This window comes from Rhea americana, unplaced genomic scaffold (genome assembly GCF_003343005.1).
Source record: "Rhea americana isolate MKP2758 unplaced genomic scaffold, rheAme1 scaffold_20, whole genome shotgun sequence".
Classification (NCBI taxonomy): domain Eukaryota; kingdom Metazoa; phylum Chordata; class Aves; order Rheiformes; family Rheidae; genus Rhea; species Rhea americana.
In genome coordinates, this window is record NW_028186150.1 from 7,139,186 (window position 1) to 7,160,645 (window position 21,460).

The 21,460-nt window shown below is 33.1% G+C and overlaps 1 protein-coding gene across 8 annotated transcripts in view; it reads right to left on the reverse strand.

The window, feature by feature from the left end:
• The window catches only part of RPGRIP1L (RPGRIP1 like), an 82,558-nt gene that overhangs the window by 59,658 nt on the left and 1,440 nt on the right, over window positions 1-21,460 (reverse strand). For 7 of the 8 annotated variants that reach the window (XM_085303861.1, XM_085303863.1, XM_085303864.1 and 4 more), the window contains 6 exons: window positions 19,296-19,387; window positions 18,382-18,526; window positions 15,365-15,663; window positions 12,841-12,940; window positions 10,299-10,442; window positions 3,259-3,364 (listed from right to left, as the gene is read on the reverse strand). In XM_085303861.1, coding sequence (XP_085159987.1) covers window positions 3,259-3,364; window positions 10,299-10,442; window positions 12,841-12,940; window positions 15,365-15,663; window positions 18,382-18,526; window positions 19,296-19,380 — 879 coding nt within the window. In that variant the 5' untranslated portion in view covers window positions 19,381-19,387. Of the gene's footprint in view, window positions 1-3,258; window positions 3,365-10,298; window positions 10,443-12,840; window positions 12,941-15,364; window positions 15,664-18,381; window positions 18,527-19,295; window positions 19,388-20,587; window positions 20,905-21,460 lie in introns of those variants that run through there. The other variant, XM_085303862.1, reaches the window with a different exon arrangement.

Consider the following 21,460-nt stretch of genomic DNA (forward strand, 5'->3'; position numbering starts at 1 on the left):
CTTCCAAAGACTGCTCAAGCGAACTCAACTTTTCTTCCTCACCTCTCAATCTCCAATTGTTAAATTCTTTTCCCTTTCAGTAACATGCATCACTTTTGACCTACTAAATATATATAAAGAAAAAAAAATGGCAAAGCTGTCATTCATGGACCCTTTCACTTTTTTTTTCTTTCATTAATTTCTAACATAGTTGAAAACAAAAACTACAATTGAGGTCTTGATTTCACCTTCAGGTCGATCCCAAATCTCTTCCAGTCAGGCTGTGATCTTTTTGCTCTACAGAAATATCCTCTTGGAATCCCTAATAATGCCTTCCTGAAATATTTCCTCACTTCATTCCAATCATTCAGTGTGTGTCTGCTTCTTTCATCGTTATGTTGGATTAACTTTCCTCACTAACTTTAAGGGGACCAAGACTTCACTCTCACAATTTTTTCCAMGATGTATTCTTTCCTGGATATTTTTCTATGTTTGACTGTTCTGTCAGCAATTTTTTTCCCCATCATGGCCAAATTGTTTTCTATCCTGTTCTCTCTAGAAATATTCCAAGATTCAGGCCTTGGCAACAGCTGGATTGATGATTTTAGCTTAATGTTTCTAGTCTGGGATTTTGCTCCTTAGGGAAACATGCCTCARCATAGTTGTCAAGAAAAAATAATTCCCTTAAGAGAATGGATGAATACCACCTAGAAGAGCTGCACAAATGCAATACTCTCAATTATATTTCTCAATTACATTTCTAAAATCAACAGTTGTAGTGATTGTTYAGTATCAGAATTAACTCTATAGTAGTTAAAATTGTAGTTGTATAAGTTCAGCATATTTCATATTACAGTTCAGGAAGTCTTGAATTTCCATTCTGCAATTGAGATGCATAAATATACCATTCACATCAAATACATAACCAAAGCAGTTTTCAAGCTCCTTTCTTCTTCCAGGCAGACCGCACAACTCCTTAATTCAACTGGCTACATAATAATTCTTTAATAACAAAGTCATCCTGTAAATGTTTGCTAACAAGCTCAACTTAAATAGCATTAGATGGAATAGAATTACAGGCTCTTATCATCCTGTGGTTTCACAATTGTTGGGCTGGCTCAGGTTCAAAGGGAAAATATGTAGGTAGCATAGGCCTTTCAACTCACAGAAGCTGAAAGTAAATGATGATTAATGAACTCAATATTCATGACAGCCATCAAGATCAATACACAGAAATAATAAAAAATGCTCTTTTTATAAGTACTTTACTTACTATTTAAACTACAAACTTCCAATTTTACAGTTAGATACATTTAATAGATAAGTGTTTCAAACACATTTAACTGGAAGTGGGAACACTACTGTATCCATTATCTTGTAATAAACATGAAAAGACAGAAAACACACTCATCCTTTTGAAAAATTCAGCTCTGACTGTGAATATTAGAATCAACGTCTTAAAATACCAGTTTGAATCCTGGGCATGTGTTTCTATTCAGCTGCTGCCAAGAGAGGCACAAGAACTTGACGTTTGCTGTAAATTACCAAAAAGTCRCATATGATTTAGAATGGAACAGTTTACATATCATTTTCTATTTAACAACATAGAAAGCCAYGTGAAACCTGTCTCCCCTAGAATTTACACTCTATGTAGTTCACTCCATGCATGAAATCAAATTAAAGCTACTAATAGAAGAGCTGCTGTGGCACAGAGGATATAAGTATTAGTCTGGGAAAAAAGTAGAGCAAAGCAAAATGTAGCAGGAGAAAGATACAACAAAAAAAGGAATAGAACAAAAATCTTATGGCAAAAGGCTTGTTTAGAGTGCTAAAGCAGCAAGAAGGCAGCAGCAGCAATAAGAGTGTTCTGAGGGAAAAAAAAAAAAAAAAAAAAAAAAAAAAAAAAAAAGGAAAGAGCCCCTAGAATCAGCTGTGTGGCAGGAGGTTGAAAATAGGAGGCTAAGGTAAAATAAAAAGAAAAGTGGACTTTGGCAGCCTCTGATTCAAGAGGACTAATGAAGGATGACAAATAGTTCTTCCGAGTTCTTTCCGGGCAGCAGTGAGTACAAGTATAGGATCCATGTGGTATTTTTAAATAAACAGATAATAACTAAATAAGAGACCTTAACTTTTGTCGTGATATTCCTGCCTCAAGATTTTGGCATTGCATCAAGCACTGAAGTTTTTCTTCTGTGGGTTTTATAACATTCACAAAATCCTACTATACAAATACAATTTTTATTTATTGTTTATTATTTAGTTTTATWTATTAAGCTCTGTATTATATGCTGATAACTCTGTATTTTCTTTTAAAAATTTACTTGGCTTAAAATTTTAGAACGTACTTTCATTTCTATAATTTTCCTGTTTTGAATCCTATTTTTTCTTGAATTTCAAGTACTTCAAGAATTGTGAATGCATGTGTAAAACAAAAATTAAACAATGAAATATTGCTAAATCCAAATGAAAGAAGTTTTCAGAGAAAAAAAATTGCTTACAGTGAATTAAATGATAATTTCTCAGATAGGAATAACAATCATATCTCTTGTAAATAAGAAGGACATCTTGTAAATAAGAAGGACATCACCTCACAAAAGTAGAAGCTATACAGCTCAATTGCTTATAGGATTCTTACTTTTGAAACTGTCCTGTTTCGAAGTCATCATCATCCTGCCTCTCTGAAGGCATACACTGTTCTCCAAGTATACATGTGAAGAGGCAGAGAAGTGCTGCATCACTAAAACCCATATGAATTCTACTATGCAGCTGTATATTCCAGTCATATTACCATAATTTGTTTTTTGATAAAGAAAATCCACTACTTAGAGTAATCCTCTAAAATAACTTCTGTGAAATGATGAACACAAGTTAAGTCCTAACCTCAGAACTCTAAATAGCCAAATCTCCTCCGTTTCTCAAAGACTAGTGCTTGTCCCCCTTGTTTAGTATGTCAGTATGTTCAAATCAAACCCCTCTTATAACGGATCAGACTTCTCTTCAGATAGCCAGAAAACTGAGGTCTTCCTACAACAAAAAATTCTRCCTTGCAAATAAATGCAATCTTTAAGATCTGTTAAGAGTCCTCTGGAAAAAAACAAGTAATTTTAAGACTTAAAAAAACCCCTTAGACATTTGAGCTAGTTCAGGTGCAGTGTATTATTTAGTTTATTTTCACATATTCAACATTTATTTAAATGCAAAAACTGTGTATATTTGTTTTCTATTTACACATGCTCATGTGGTAAGGGTAGTGGAATATACTGACCAAATTGTGATTACCTCTTGAAGCTGGAGAAATTTTTCTTCCATTGCTGAAAGAGCATTGCTTTTCTCAATCAGCTGTTTATGGACCTTGATCATTTCCACATTGTCTCGAATGTTTAACCTTCAAAATTGTATTAAAAAGAAACGCATGGTGAGATTTAAGATATAAAATGAATTCTCTTACTAGTTTTGTATTGAAAAGTTGAAAGCATGCACAAATCAGCTTTCTATGGTAAATTTGGGAGGAGATTTAGTGCAGAATAGCCAAGTTAATTTCTTCTTCTATAACTCATATTGTAGAATTTAATTAATTCAACATTCCAATATATGATGACATAGGAGGGTCAATTAATACAGACACATCTTTGTTTATGATATCAAAGTATGTATTACAGGCAGAGAGAACGATCCTACACTTAAAAAAAGATATTTTTTCTAATCACCTCCTCCTCACCYCTCCAAAGTATTTAGCGGCAGTGAATTACACTTTATGGAGTTTTGTCTCCCAGTTTAAATCTGGGGACATTCAAAGCCTGCCTGGATGCAGCCCTGTCTAACATGCTCTAGGTGACCTTGCTTGAGCAGGGGYGGGAGGGGGTGGACTAGATGATCTGCAGAGGTCCTTCCAACCTTACCGTTTCTATGATTCTATGAAACATTTCTAAAAGCGACTCAGTAATTTACACTGATAACATCTTAAGATTGGCATTCAAACAAGCAGGCGTGTCTTTTAACTATACAGGTATCACTTAATATGTATGAGAAGTTTTATATGGTTATAATTCTGCTATAAGATTAAATTGAGAATACACTGTTTAACAGCAAAGATCTTTAATTTTTTTTTGCCATTTAAACAAATATTTATTTCAGATGTTTTTTCCAACTTCATATAGAAGTTTTTAATATATTACTTTTTCTACCCTCTAAAAGTTCAGGAAGAAAAAACAATATTGATTTGTATTCATTAATATAAAACATAATGAAGTCAGAATAATATCTTTAGTAGTTGAAGGAGATCACTTCTCTTCCAATACTTACCTATTTTGGGTATATATTGAAAAAACTATCACAATGCTCTGCTGGAACAAGAAAATGGACTACAAAGCTTATACATCTGTAAACCAGCTGAGAACGTGAAATACTTTTCCTTTACTCTTTAAAATATCAAAGCCCAGTATGTTTTGGCATTGCCCAGTTAATTGTCCTTACACAGAAGATAAACATACTCACAAACCTGGGATCTTCCCCAAGAAACAGTCCTAACACAACATTAAAACAATCATATGTCTAAAACATGTTATCTACATAAATTAAAGTTGTGGTGAGTAAAGACAGCAACAATGTCTCATGCTTGCTATTTAAAAGCTAATGTAGTGGCACGTTTTTATTAATCTTGTTCCATACATCAAACAAAAGGCTCTGATGCCTTCAAAGGCTTCGTCTTTTCTTTTTTTTTTTTTTTCCTTCTTTTTAAGCAGGAGTTTTTTTTTCTTTTTTAAGTAGAAAAAGGAGCAGATGATAGTGAAATTTATGATGTACAGATGTAAACCCCATGGCTCCTGACTATCAACATTAACTATTTTTTCAACAGTGAATGAAACACTATTTGATTTAAGCAGGTTTTTTGGTACCAATATTATCAAGTCAATCATTCAAATTCAGAAGTAAAAAAAAATATTGTTTACAGGGATTTAGTTCAATTCTGACAATTATAACACTTTTTATCTTATGGAGATTCTGCATATCAAAAGCATGTGCTATTCACTTACTAGTGCACGATATTGATCATAATCTCAGCTCTGAATACAGGCCAGAGCAACCAAATTGCTTTCTACAATACTTTTACAGTATTTTCAGGAGTTGTTTTGTTTTGTTTTTATTTTTTAAATAAAGTGTCTAATAAACGGCTGATGCAACCAGGCACATGATAATGAGTATGCCATTGAAGAACATAGGGCAGAATCATTTCAAATTTCATGGGCAAAGCAAAGTTAGTTGAGGAAGATCCCTTTGGCTTTCCAAAAAGATGGTCACAAAATAGTGGAATAGGCTATGGCCATGAGGAAATTGATTATCTACACAACTTTCTCCCTTGCACACAGCAGATATATTCTGCTCCCAGAACATCTTCCCAGGTATTCTAGTGTAGCTTAAAAATAGGTGTTACATAGAGATTTCATATAAAGTGAATGCCATTGTTCTCTTATACAGATAATATTTTGCTCAAAGAATAAAAAAAATAATCTAAAAGATCAACACTGTACAAAGAAGGCTTATTCAATATTATCACCTCTATTGCCAAAAAAATCCAAAATTTTGACCTTAGAACCCCATGACATGGAGGTAGACCCGGAGCAAAAGTTAGAAAAAGAACAGACCTTAGAGCTCCTTTTTGAGATAGGACCCTGAAATAATGGGTATATTGATTGAGCTGAATCTGAAACTGGAAATGGAGTTAGGAGAGAGTGACTCCTTAAAGAGCTAAGAATTATGTTTGGGGATAATGTCTAAAGTATACCAAAGAAATAATCTCCTTTCCAGGTCTGTATCATCTGGATTATAAGAACATAATGGGGTTCCAATAATGGGCTGGAGACCAGCTGTGTGAGAATGGGGGTCTCACAGCAACCTATACCAGAAGGCAATAATTAAAGATAGATCATGACCTGCACTGTACAAATTTATTCCAGTAATTCCCAGATGGCTAAGCTAATAAAATTGAGGCCTAATTAAACCACATCCCTTGCATCTTGTCTTTATTTCTATATGAGTAGGACATGAATAAAATACTGAGACTGTAGTCAATAGATATCTCTTAGAGAGTGCTGACTGTCATATCCACCGGATCAATAACCCTCAAACTTTCCTCTATTCACACTCAGAACCAGAAAAAAACCCCAACAACAAATAAAAAAATTACTACTGTACTTTTCAGGATTGCTTATCATCTACCCAGCAAAATAAACAATAGTTTTCTAACACTGTTGCACCAATGTCCCAGATATCCATGTAGATGACCGTCAAGGAGAGAAGTAAATGACAGAACACCAATATACAGTACACTTCTCATTTTACAGTGCTCTGAGAGCAGCAGGACTATAAGTTGACATATGTTATGTTCTTTCCTTTATCTCTTATTCTTAAAGTAAAAAACAGGAAAAAAGCTTTAAATGTTGTAGTTCACAGTGTATTTGCAACACCTAAAACCTATTAACATTGTATCAGCTATCGTATTGTACAGCTAGCGCACCAATAGCTCTAGAATCCAACGCAAGTTATAAAGGCTATTTAAATGTTGATATAAAATTGCATATTCATAGCTAAAGAGCTATCTATCAATGAAAAAAACCCATGATCTTCAGGAATACATGTTTAATAYRAAAAATCAGATGCAAAAATGCAAGCATTATTCATAGCAGACCTGATTTAACAAAGTCACATACATACTGTAGTCTCACAGAACCTTTCAGGCCTTGCATTATGATGAACATATTGCACTTTTTAATCTAGGAATGCAATGCTATCATGCAAACGCAGAAGTCAGGACTACTTCAGATGTGATAATCCTATGCAAAAAAATCCACACTTAACAGGTCTAATTCCAAAGTCACGTTGTAATAAAAAATGCCCAAAAAATTTAAGAGCTACCAACAACAAAACATCTTTAGTAAAAACTGTGCACCTGCAAATACCAAATATCTGTTTCACAAGTGCATTCTGAGGTGGTTTCAAAAATGTTTTTGGAAAGTACCTAGAACAATTAAATTATTTGAAACTAGCTGCTTGCAAAATGAGATTATCCAGACTTAAGTGTTTTAACTTGAGCATCGTAGATGTTATTAAACCATGGAATTATTATGGTTTTAGCCATCTTCAAATTAAAAGCAATCAAAATAAATTAAGTTAAATTTTGTACTTAAGAAATGTAGTTTGTCTAACAACTCGCAAATCAAGTTTCTCCATTACATAATCTGAAAGTCAGAATCATGTTTCTGGAACCATTCCCAAACAACTTCTCCCGAAATACTTAGTAAAACACTGACTGGTGGTGTTACGACAATTATTTCGGGGTGTACACTAGAGATGAACTGAATTCCGTTATGCAGCTCTTGTGCTGTTATATAGAAATTGTAATCAAGAACGTTGGATGAGCAAAGCTAGCCTTAAAATATTACTGGATTTYTTGTAGTTATAGGCCTCAGTATAACTAGTATCTCCTTCTCTTATAGCCAGTCACTATTAATTGTGGCTGCTTCACTCCTTGGAAATATTTTGGGTTTTTTCAATCACAAAAAAAATTCTTAATCTTGCAGTATAATAAGGAATGCTTTCCTAAAGGTTCAAAGTAACCTCTCAKCACCAGGTTGAGATCAAATGGCAATATAAGGTGAGGAACTGATGGAAGCACATTTATTACGTCTTTTAGAACCTCACAGTTCCTAAATAATTTCCAATAGATTAACTATCTTTGGGGAGTAAGGTAACTAGATAATAGCCAAGTGTGTTCTAACTAAACACAAGAAAACACTGGCAATTGTACAAACATTCAAACACATAGGCTTCAAAAAGAAAAATGAGAAGATCATTTTCACTAAGTAACCCAAATTTCCATTTTTTTCTCATAGCCATACTCCAGCATTGTTTTTTCTCTGCTGACACAAAGAAGATTAAAAATAAGAATCACTTGGAGCCATAAATCAACTTGCCTAGTGAAACAACTAATAAATACTGTATTTGATAATACTCGTGTGATTTTCAGGAAAGAAAACTAATGAAAATTTCTTAAGGATAATACATACAGATACTCTATTGCCTATGGTTGAATATGGGGAGAATTTAAAGAACAGAATCCCTATAGCTCTGGCTTTGGTTCATTTAGCATAAAAAAGTGCATCTTGGACACATGGGTATTAACAGCATTCTATACATTATTTTAGTGGAGAAATCATGGACCGCACATTATTCTAGCTATGCACTAGAGGACATTCTCCACAAATTCCCCAGTGTCCTCGGTGTCCTTACCTACACACACTAACTCTTAAATACGTTACATATCTTTTATCAGGTTTTAAACAAGAACTATAGCATAGGAGAAATATGTCCAGAATTTCAGACGTGAATTCATAAATTTTAATTTAGGCTAAGTATCATGAATTGCACACAAGTCATTTGATAAACATAAATAGGTAAAGACCTGTATTACTTTTGCAGACTGACTTTATTTAAGGATTTTTAGTTGAATTTTGAAATGCATCTTTACTATAAAACTCTTAAAAATTTCACAGAAATAGGATAATTGGCATCCAATTTAGGAGTTTTCACAGAATCATAGAATGGTAAGGTTGAAAAGGACCTCTGGAGAACACCTAGTTCAACCCTCAGCATAGCCCCGTACGGGGATTGAACCCACGACCTTGACATTAGCAGTACCACGCTCTAACCAACTGAGTTAAACCTGTTTTATTCAGTTTCTGCCTAACGTACTCACAGAAAAGATCTAGCTATAGAAAATGAAACACAAAATGTCTTTGAGATTTGTATCACAGTATTTTCAAATGATGAAGAAATCTTTAATTTTTACAAACTGTATGTTATTAAAGATATTCTGAAAAGGAGAGACTTATGACTTAGCGATCAATTTAACAACATTATACCACATTATTTATACAGCATCATAGATGTGCATGAGAATGTTCACACAGCTAAGAGTCCCCTCCCTAGAAGAAGGGTTAAAGAATCAACCACATATTTCTCATCTAAGTAAAACTTTCACTGAAATCAAACGTATTTTCAAATGACTAAGGAATGCAAGAATGGGCCCTATTAGATCCTTAATATAATGAAAAGTAACAGGTTGAAAATATCTGAGGAAGAATAAAAAAGGATAAAAAGAAAAATCTGTGCTGCAAGTGTGATTGTCTCATAACTCAAAGTGAAAACAATAAATCAGTTTCAAGAGCCACATAGCTAAGAGAAAACTCATAGGAAGATTTCAAGCAAATTAAGATCTTAATAGCCCAATACTACTGAACAGGAAATCTGGTACATAATAGGTAAGTAGATGGAGAAAAATTTCTTGAGAATTTCTTAGTTCTAAAGAAAGTAAAGAGGTAAAGGTGAAACAAAGTATCAAGTTAAGTGAAGTTATGATTTTTAAATATTACAGATGACCAAAAAATAGGTCTTAAAATTTGATTTACATTTTCTATTGGAATTCTGCATTTAAACACAAAAGGCAAGCTATAGGAAAGTAGTTTGTATATGGGACAACAATTTAAGAAAAAAGTCAAAGCACAAGGTTAACAAAACTATGGAAACATTAAAAGTAAAGCTCTAGTGTGTTAGGAAGGTTGGCAGGAAGATTAAAAACTTGTTAGAAATTGAATGAGCTAAGCAGAAGGGAAATCAGAGCCAAGAAACAAAGAAAGAACACAAGAAGAAAGAAATCTAAGAACAGAGTAATAAAGAAAGAAGTGTTGAGGTCAAAAGTGATAAAAAGAGAAAATATAAGTAAAGTTATCTACTTCTGCCTATATTTTTGCATAAGTGAAAGATGCAAGAAAAAGAGAAGCAATTAAACTAGAGGCTTTACTGTGAAATATTCTACAAGAATGTTTATTTCACTGCACAACTATACCATATTCTCCTAGTATTTGTATATTCCATATTACCAAAATATATTAATAAACATTAAACTATCCACTATATCCACTAGCTATATCTACAAYTTTCTAAAAGCTATGCTAAAGAACTGATAAGCAATCAAAATTTCAAAAGCTGAACTTCAGCTGAATCTAAATCATCTGGTACTTAATTCTCTTAAATGACAAAAATGGAATTCTTATTTATTTGCATAAAATCATCATATTGTATTATCCTACYAATCTTCTTTCTTCATTAGAGCTTTCCAAGGCCATCTGGTAAAATATTTTATGACTTAGTTTCACAGAAAAAAAATATAGCACATATTACTTAGAGGAATAAACAACTACCAACATTAAATAAAAACATTACAATAAAGCTCTTTGAATGAAGACTTCCATTTTTCACAGTACCTTTGGCTTGTTGTTTCTTGCTCTTTCAACTGTAAGAGAGACTCTTCAATTTCCTTTTCTTTCCTCCTTAGCTGATTCCCAAGCATCTCTCTGGTATGTTCCAATTCCTCAATGTGTTCCCTCTGTGACTCAATCACAGTCTCTCTGCAAGTACAAACATCTTATGTTCCAAAAGCTGTTAAGTGGTTAATAAAAGAAAAAAATTAATTAGTCAAGAGAGCAAAAGTTTAAAGCATTCAACAAAAAGTTGTATTTCTTTATTAAATCCATCATAAGAGTTAAACTTTCTACGAAAATATTTAGAGGGCTCCACATGAAGAAAAGTACTCCAATAGATGAATAAATAAATGAACGAATAAATAAATCTCAGATTCAAACACATTATTAAACAACAGAAGCAACAACATAATACTCTCTACGTAATAGTTTATGTGGACTGAATAATTTTTTAACTTGTTCAGCAGAGACCAACTGAAAACATCAACATTATTTACAGTTTCTAGCAGACTATACTATCACCCTATTCCTAATCCATTGGTACTTACTATCTCCGTTACTATCTATTAAAAGAATGCTAAATCTTCAATGGATATAGCAGTTTTAAGCTTTTTTTTTTTCCTGGGTTGAACAACTGTAGACAAAACAATTCACATATTTGCCTTTAACAGTGGAATTTACCCAGAAAATGTGATTAAAATCAAGGCAGAAAATAGTATAGAGGTCACAGTCATATATTTTTAGTAGGCTGCAACTTTGAGATTTTAATTCTCTGGGCATGTTATTCTCAGATACCTTTTCCAGTAACATTTTTTTTTGTAATAAAAAAGGATTTGATGAATAAGGTATAGTTCTTCATTACGTCATATATCTATCACAGACTTTAACAGCATCTTGAGGTTTTTGACCATGTGTTTGCTCTTGTACATGGGTGCTTGATCTTCAGGTGACAGCAGTTATGGTTATTTTTTTCCATCCTTGCTAGAACTGGAATCTCTGGAAAAAAATGCTATTTAAATGTTTTCTATATTACAATACAAATTTTGATCAGTCTTACCACAGTAAGAGGAAAGTTATTGTGAACATCAAGACTTACTGCAGTCTTAATGGATTGCTCTTGCTTTTCAAGTCTTCTGAAGTCATAAGGATAGGAGAAAGAGCCCATTGTAGGCTCAGTGTAAGTTACTACCTTTATTTATTTATTTTTTTAATTAACTATGTACAAGTTACACACAAAACAAAAAAAAAAAACAAAACAAAACAAACAAAAAAAAGAAGTGCAATTGTTCAACACAGGTTAGTCCCAGAGAGGATGCTAACAACAGTACAAGTTAAATATTGGTAAATTCCTTCGTATAAATGAAAATTACTTTCACAGTGTTAGGAATAGGAATGTCAAGATAATGAAGAAGATAAACAATCAAGAACTTTCTTTGGTATGAAAGCTTCGCCTGCTGCCCAGTCTAAAAAAAAGGCTACTAGTTTCAGATGATTCATGGAAAACTGTACTGAAAATATTTAAATGTTCAAATTTATTTAAATAAAATACTGTTATTTATATAGAATATTTATTTGAAATTATTTCCTACAAGCCTACAAAAATATTTGTGCTTACAGTAGTTTGAGCAGAAAGTACATAACTGCACTTGAATTCAAATATTTTTATGTTTAGCATACCCATTTGTCAAAAATTCAGCATATTAGATATTGTAATAAGTCTGATTTAGGTAACACTTACTAAAGAAAAACACACATTGAAAGTAGCTTTCAGAAAACTAGACTTTAAAAGTAATTGATTCTGATATACTTTGGAAAAGAAAAATATTCTAATCAAATATTATTTATTATCTTAAGTTAGGTTATATTTATCTTTTCTCCAGGTTCTATATAACATCTCTCTGCTCTTGTGCAGTCTTTACACTAAAGATGTTCAAGAGTTTCTTGAGCTTTAAGTTCAGTTGTAAAGTGCAAATGGACTACAACCCAGCTTTTAAGATGCAAAAGTGAATCACAGTCATTTTGTGTTACCACTCTACACTTTGCCTTTTGCATCATATCTACAAGATCTGACTCTCTAGAAACAAGACTGCATCCATTAGCCTAACATATTCAAGATGGTCACCACTTACAAGGGTTATCATAGGCATTTTACCAGTTATATTAATAATTCTGTAGGTATCGTTCTTTCTCCTTTCGTCAGTTTTGTCCAAGTAGGCTAGGCAGCATCAGGTCCTAGCAATCACCACTTTTGTTCAGGGGGAAAAAAAAAAAAAAAAAAAAAAAGTTCTCACTATTAAAGATCAATTTTAACTTTCACTCAAATTCCTGTGTTTTTCATTCTAAATTCCTGATCCTATGTTTTCCTTGACATAAAACACCTGTGCATTGTTTCTGGTATCAGAGTAGTTGGTGCCAGATTCAACAACTTCACTTTCTCTTCCAAAGCAGTCACTTCTGAAAAATGTGTTTCTTTTTTTTTAAAAAAAGAAGTTTCCCAAGTTTTAACAATTGTAATTACAGAAATTAAGAAATATGAAAATCATACAAATTTCTTATTTCAGCTCTTGCATCCTCGAGAAGACTCTGACCATATCTTGGGTGCATAAGGTGAGGCGATCTCACTTCTAAATCCTGAAACCTCATTCCTAAACCAAAGATAAGAGAAATAAATTTTTGCATATGAATGTAATGAAAAAATATCTAACAGAAGGACAATAATCTCTATGCAGTACAAATGTCTATGACTCCTATAGAGACTCTATAAAAAGTATTTTATATAAAATACACATGGAAAGAGATATTCTTATTATCTATCACACAGTTCATGCAAAATTTAAATTATAGGCAATACAGGTGGCCCTGTTAAAGACAGACATTAAAAATAGTTTGAATGAACTGTTGAGAAGTTTTTCTTTAGAATTTTTTATTTTGAAAGATAAAGAACAGAGATGGTATCTTCAATGAAAAAAGGATTTAACAATTACAATGTAATTAAACAGGAATATGAACTTGTAACTATTTGTGCTGTGATCACACTTCCTTCACAAAGTCACAATGAGACACCCATTTACCTAGACAAGCAACTACAGAACCATTTTAAGCAACAGTATGAATAATTTGCTAAACCTCTTCAGAGACATACTAAATCCCTGGTGAATAATAGTCAGAAATTTCTTCAGTGAAGAACTATTTGTTCAGTCAATTTGTAACAGTCATTAAAGCAACGATTTCACCAAATCTATTCCTACTACTTCTTCTTCAGCAAGAAGAAATAAATGAAATGTTAAGGCAGGACCAAATTAAAAGAAAATAATCAGACAAATCAGTGTAAACTTAATGAACATGCGTACATAAGCACACTTCTTGGATTGACTGGCTACAGAATTTGTAAACCTGCCAAATGTAGAACTGATAAAGTACACTATTTATTGTTTGTATAGTCTTGCCTCTTCAAATCCAAGAGAAAACTAAGCTCTCTTGAATTTTGCAGGCACTCACATTATCTTTGGAGAAGTCTTCCGAATATTTTCTAATCTTTACTAAAAATATTTTGAGATTCACTCTCATGATTCCACAGAACACTCCTAGAGTCTTGCAGTCTTTAAAGACAGGGGACACATTGAATCCCAGACTGCTGGCAGGTTTACCATTAATCAAAAGGCCAGGCTGAGGAAACATGTAAAAACACCTGTGCTAATGAATACTACAGTAAATATTTTCTGATCTTCTAAAGACAACATACAGTTTCCAAGTCCTGAGTGTTCATTGCTAGATTTTTCCAACCATAGTCCTAACTTCAGAAAAGTAGGTTCAAGAAACTGCTTATTCATTTCAGGTACTGGCACTCAAACAAATTATCAGAATCCCTTCTAGTTTGGCCAAGATCTTAGAACTGCAATTGGCAAACTAAAACTTTTATGAAATCTCTGAAAGTTTATCTGAACTGGACTTTCTGTGGACATCTTCCTCCCCAGCCTCCATATTCTCCCCAGTAGAACCACTGGCTTGGCCAGCATGGGCCCAACCATTGTTAAAAAAAACAAACAAAAAAATCAATGTTGAGAACAAAACTGTCTCAYTTATGATATACGAAAAAGTTAAAATACAGATATCTAACATTTGAAGTTTTTCACTATATTCAAGTCAAAGGAGCGAAGTGGTAGAGCCTACTGCTTTTTATTGACTGTCTAAAATCATTAGAATTATTTATTTTTTGGCTAGATGAATAATCAAAGTAATTGACTTTCATCAAAAAAAAGACTGGCAGGAGAGGAAGAGAGAGAAAAAATACTGATCCAAAACTCGTACAAGTTACAGACACTTCTGCTGACTCAGTTTTGAATCATGGCCAACATTTACTGCTTTTTTGCTTTAAGACATTATCTGTACAGCATATAAGTTAACCAAGTACATCTACTTCTWTCACCTTCTTATGAAAATGGAAAGGTTTCAAAGGTTAATTTCCAAATATAGTTATCACAAATAAAGGACTCAGAGTGAGGATGCCTTAAGCTGTAAGTCTTGACTGTAAAAAGCACCACTAAGGATGGCTTCACTGTGGTATTTGCTTGCCAAAGTCCACACATGTAACAGCTTCTTCAAAGGTCTGTAGTGTTGTGCACACATGTATCAAGACTAGAACAAACCTTGAAATTAAAAAAGGAAAAACATGTGCAAACTACAGATGTAAAACTTTGTTGTAACATGTTAAGACTAAAATTTTTCATATAATTCTTCTTTTATAAGCTTTTAAGTTACAAAAATTTTAATTTATATTAGGAAAGCCTCGCAATTGTAACTATTAGAACATGTGTTTGATAACTATTTTATTTTCAAATCCATAGTTTTATTTTATGTCTACCACTGTGGATTCTCAAAATAGGGACTTCTAATGCAAACAAGTTATCATGACTGCTATAAGCAGAGAAATAGAAAAAAAAGGAGAAACTGATCATTTCGATACTATTGCTCAAAAAAGAATATGAACAAAAAAAAGAGTAGCAATAATTACTGGTATCTGAATAAAACATAATTTTTAATAAATAATTTTTTAATAATGTGAATTATACCTTTTTTTGCGCGTTCCTGTATGCCAGCAACATCACTCATTTTTCTGAGACCAGTGTTAATACGGGATTGAACATAACTGTATGGACTAGGCCTATGGCCTTGAATCTGCAGCTGCTGTTTGGTTGAAATTAGTTTGTTGTGGAGGCCCTCATTTTGTTTCTCAAGCTCACGAACTTTCTCTTGCAAATGCTCAATCATTTCTTCCAGCTCCACAGCCTGACCCAGCCGCTTGGGGCCGCCACCAACCTGCTCTGATCTTTTTTTGTCATTAACAAGCCGTATTAACTTGGTGGCCATTCTGGTGAAAATAATAAAAAGATGAAAAAGAATGTGAAAAGTCAGCATAAAAAGCATTCTGTTGAAAGGAACATAATCACTGTGAAGACTTCAGCAAAGAACCTGAATAATAAATTTCAGGTTTTGATATAACTATTACTGCCTGTGAAGAACTCTTTGAAGATAATTGAAACCACTGTGCAGCAATCTGCTTTATAGCACTGACAAATAACAGTTTCCTAAGGCTTATCATTTAAGGTTAGTAAAGGGAGAACACATATTTACTCCATATGCTCTTTAAATGTAATTTTTAATGCATGATCTTATATAGGAAGTGCCACACGCTGTTAAGTAAAGTTACAGATTTGGGATGTGGTGGGGCAAACTATAAAAGCTACAATTCCACAAAACATTCAACTACTGAAAGAATGCTAATAATACACACAACATTACAATGATATATCATTTACAATATCTTAGGATTTAAATATATATTTCAGTTCTAAAATGCCCAAAATGTATCGATGGGCATATTTAAAAAGTCACTCAGGAAAGAGATACTTAATAGTTCACATTACCATACTAAATTTTTTACTGGTAAATAATACTAATGTGCTTCAGAGTAAGTAACGGTTAGTTGTAGAACGTAATTAGATACAGAGGGTATGGTTTTCATCTATCTTTAAAAGGATACAAATTTTGCTTTTGGCATCTCAAGAGTTGTACCTTTGATTTCCTTTAGTTTTGATAAACATTGGTAAGCTAGAACAAAAGGCAGAGAGGGCATATGGGGGTGATGTAATATACAAAAACAGAAAACATGCCCAGCAGTGAATGGAAAAAACTTGGCATATAAAGAAAGAAAAGGTGGCTTTGATGAGAGAGACAAGTTCAAGACTTGAAGATGTGCGACCAATTTTTTAAAGACCTGTATCTAGTTTACAGGGAATCTATTTTTGCAGGCCCAGACAGAAGATTGAATATAAGGACATGCTTCATTTCTTTAAAGGGGCTTGTTTTATTTTTGTATAGTTGTGGACAGAAGCTTCTACTTAAAAGAACAAAAGTGGAAAAAAAAYACTAATAACTTTAGGATGTCACAGAATGTTACTTGTCTATAAGCAGATTTTTGTTTGTTTGTTTTTTGAATGTATTTTTACTGCAAATTCAATCCAAAACTTTAGTTACAAGGGTTTTTGTATGACGGATGCTGGGAAGAAAATTTAGCTTGAGGAGTTAAGATTTTTCTGTTGATCTAGATAAATATTATATTGAGAATTTTATAGTTTCTGCATCTTTAAATATCAATTTGAATATTCTGTGTAATTTTATCTAAGTGGATGATGAGTGTATTAGCTAAAGCCAAATAACCCCCTTTTTTTTTGATTTAGCAGAAACGGAATGAGCAAGCAAACTATCYGTTCTGCCATCCTGTATCTGACAGTAGCCTAACAGAAAAGATGGAAATTATGTCATACTGGTCAACTGGACCCTGACTCACTGAATCGTGGCTCAACAGTAAAAAGGGTTTCAGGCTTTAGGAAAGTATGAAATAGTTATATCCACAGAGGAAGCGCCTTTCAGGAATTAGTTGGCTTCTGACCAAAATCTAGCTTGGATCCAGCAAAGTTTATTAGCTCAGATACAACCGAATTTGAAGGGAGTGTTGTACTGCTTTTGCATTAATCAGCCCTCCTGGAATATGGTAATACCATGAACAGTTCTGCAAAATCCGGACTGGGTTTGCTGGCATAACACTAAGCTGGAGCTAATAAGCCCAAAGAGCCCCAGGTTACCTGTGTACGTTTGGGGTACACTTTGCTTCCAATACTACCTGGGGTTTCATCAATGAAGTTTCCCTGGATAAAAGAGTTGAACACATACTATCTTCTAATTTTGCCAAAGTTATTGATACACTCAATCAGTATAAAGGTAGATCATTTCTAGAGCATTTTATCGATTTCTCTACGAACATGAGCATTCTCATTCACAAACAAGATTAAATAACTTTGGTATAGGAAAAAAAAGGTTTGTGAAGAGAGTAATAGTCCATGCTTCTACATTGCTTGCTCAAATTATGTGCAAGACACAGATTAGAAACCATAATAATTTTAACAACAACAAAAAATCAGTAAGATGGCAGTTAAAACTGAAAGAGAGGTTTCTTTTGAACCGTATTTCTAATGGAATAACACAAAGTATCCTAAGAGAATACTTAAACTGATTCATTTCTTTAATTAAGCCTTTAATTAAAAAGTACAGTCAAAATTTGAGGCCTGAACCTGTTGCCTTCCCTGTCATAACACAATTTAAAAATGTTAAAATAATGCAAGAAATGCATACAAAACATCCACATCCTTTAAATCTGCATATTTGCTTTTGAAACCCCTACAAAACCTCATTTATTTTTCTTCTTTTGCTCAACTCCTTTTCAACCCTCGAGACCTATGTTAGTCTGACCATATGACAAGGACATTGCTTTCAGTTATTTTGTTTTTATGAATATAATTTCCCTTTTCCGAGTAGAAAATAGCTGTATAGAGCAGGGTCCCATTGCAGAGTTTACTTCGTGAAAATTCAGTCGTCCTGTAGGCAATGTGGAAAATACTAAGGCTTTGAGAGACCATTTTAAAAGTGCTCTCAGAAATCAGCATGATTTTTAATTTCTTGATAATTAATGCTTTAAATAGTCAAAATGTGAGTAAAATAAAAACAAAACAAAGAACATTAAAATCCATACCTTTTAATTTTTTCCTCTTGCTTATTTGCATGCTGTTTGAGTAGGATGTTCTCATCATGTAAACGAAGGAATCTGTCTTCCAACTCCTCGCGACTAATCCGAGATACAGCTTGTCGAGCTTTTACATTCTGTGTAGTTGATGGTTCTACCCAAACCAAGATCACTTTAAATTACCTTCAATATGTCCAACAGCATATAGCCCCAAATAATTCATTTTGAAATATTAGATTAAAAAAAGATTGAAAGTTTTCAAGTAGTTTCAAATTTTACACTTGCATAAGTTTGTTAATTGATTAATTTTTTCCAGTTTTGTAGCTATATTAACCACTTTTTTCCCTTCTCTCCTACAGACAAAAAAAAAGTGATTCAAATGACATAGCATACTGGTTATCTACTAGACAACAGAAGACAAATAGTTTAGCAAACATGGTACTGTCAAATACACTATTTCTAAAAATAAGATTATGATTACCAAAGGGGTTCTGTCTTAGTAGTAAGTATACCCTCTTTAAGCTCTAACAGAGCTTAAATAATTCTGTAAATTCACTCAGACACAAGATAGAGCCCAGTGATTTCATTCTAATATCAACTTTGTACCATGTCAGAATTGCATAATACTTTTGGTTCATATTTTGTTAAGTAGGCCTACTCTTATCCTCAATTCAGCAAAAAGCTCTTTTTTTTATTTATTTTAAGATTCACTTTATAGCTAAATGAGATCTGCCCCCCTTTAAAGGAGGAACATGGACACAGAATAGGTCACAGTGTCTTTTATCTTTCAGAATTTAACCCAGACTCTTAATATTATTTGAACTTAATTTTGTGAGTGTGAATGTTGAAAACATTTTTAGAAAGAAGCTAAAGAAGCCACTGATCAAAGTCTGTAACTGTAATAGATAGCAGCTGGTACAAACCTTGTAATCCTCCTGTTCCAGCTAGACTTAGACCTACATCTCTCACAGGCAGGTCTCCTGCAGTTTCATCAGCTGGAGCAGACATGGCTTACCTGTGAATAACAAAATTCAGATGAAATCCCTCTTCCATCTGTAACATAAATTGTTCACTAGAATTAACCATAAATACATTGTATATAATAAAAGAAAAAGTAATGACAGATTCACTGAAATGACACACTTGTACATTACTATAAATTAGAAATTACTTCTACTTCACATATACGACTTGGGGACAATCTAAACTTTGAGGTTGAATGTTATGTCATTTTTATCATTGCACTAAATACGGTTTCCTTCCCATATAACACTTTTAAAAAAAAAAAAATGTGTGCAGTATCTTAGTATCAGTTTTCAACAATATTTGGGCTAAATCCATATTTCTAAGTGCATGGGGGAACTGCAGGGTTCTTTTTGTTTGTTGGATGGTTTTCGTTTTAGACTGGACAAAGTTCAGTGCAGAAAACTGGCCATAAGTTCAATTAAGTCTGAAGTAACATTAAAAAGAAGATACAAAGTCCTCACAAAGTCTTTTTCCCTGATGTTACACTCTATCTTCAGATAGAGATTTAGAAATCTAACTCCTTGAYGAATGCAGAAACATCTAGGAAGTACCAGGAAATCAGCATCACTGTTTGAAGACCAGTATCAGAGGACAAAATTGCCACAGTATAAGCCGTAAACATTCTATGAAATCTCTTAATTCTATCACAACCAAATCTGCAGCTGAAGATATGCTCTTCTTCTGCCAGTAAAATTTTCTAACGGAATACTATTATATAGGATGCAAGTGATTGTCTGTTTTTAGCAAGTAATAAATGACAGTTTTTTTAGCACTTTCAGAGAGGTCAAGAGCTAAATAAGTGTTTTATCAGCATGACTGTTTTCTCAACATTAATAGTCTACCCAAATCATGATTCAGACATTCTAGCACAAAAACAGGCACAACCAGACACAGCTGTTTTCTACTATTTGCCACTTGCAAAGAATCTTCGCTACAAATGTCTGCCTGTTACTTTCTGTGTGAAAAAGTCCATTCATTAAAAAAACACATTTGTCCCTCAAATAAGCAAAAAAAAACTTTGCCAGTAACAAACCAATAGCAGCAGTAACAAAAMCACATATAATCAAGCTGGGAGCAAACAAGCATAGCAGTCGTGTACACAAAAGCCAAGTATATTGGCAACATGGCATAACTAGTACATAAGCAACACATACAAGTCTCAGAGGGAGAAAATACAGCTGATATAAACCTGAAGTCAAGAAAACTTAGAGAGGAGAAATTCCAAAAGTAGAAAGAAGAGTTAGTTTTCCCATTTTCACTACAAAGTGGTGGAAATAAATGATTCAGCTTTCTTTTCTGTCCTAGCAGAGAGGAGTTTTTAACTTAATGAAAACAGTATTTGTAAATGGAAATAGTGGAAGGATAAAGAGGTATGTTTTAGTTGTGCAAATCTACATCCTGGTTTTAAGGATGGAAAATATAATTACAAATTTAGAAGATGGCAAGGCATCCTTTCTGTCTCAATATCATAAGCAGCAGTTATGTTTTTAACAACCACTAATAACCATCATTTACACTTCTTCTCTGAAAGAGCACACTTCAAATAGCAAATCATTATATGCGTTAGTTATTTGTTAAATATTAACTTAGTCTCAATCACTAGTATGTAAACAAATTTACTTTCCTTGCAGTCAATGATTCCCAGCATTATTTCTAAAAGCATACAAGATTTCTCTGCAGAGTTCCAAATTATTTGTTTGGAAAGCACTTCCAAAGTGGTTAAATCTGTTAAAAAATATGTTACAACACTGCTACAAAAGTGCTTGTACTTAAGAGTCCAGCATTTCCTAAAATGCAAGCACAATAAGCAAGAGATACATGCACTGCATCCACAAATAGAGAGATCCATATGCCATGCAGAGCCTCAGCAACTTGAACTATTTTTTATTTCCAAAAGAGATTATCCTACAGACACTTTAACACTTTTTAATTCCTAAAAAGTGAGGAAAAACAAAAAGTTTGTACACAAAGAGATAATTTTTTTCCATATCTCTGGAATTAACCTATAAGGATTTCAGCTTTGGCACAAAAGTTTTAGATATGGTCACTGAAGTTACAGAAA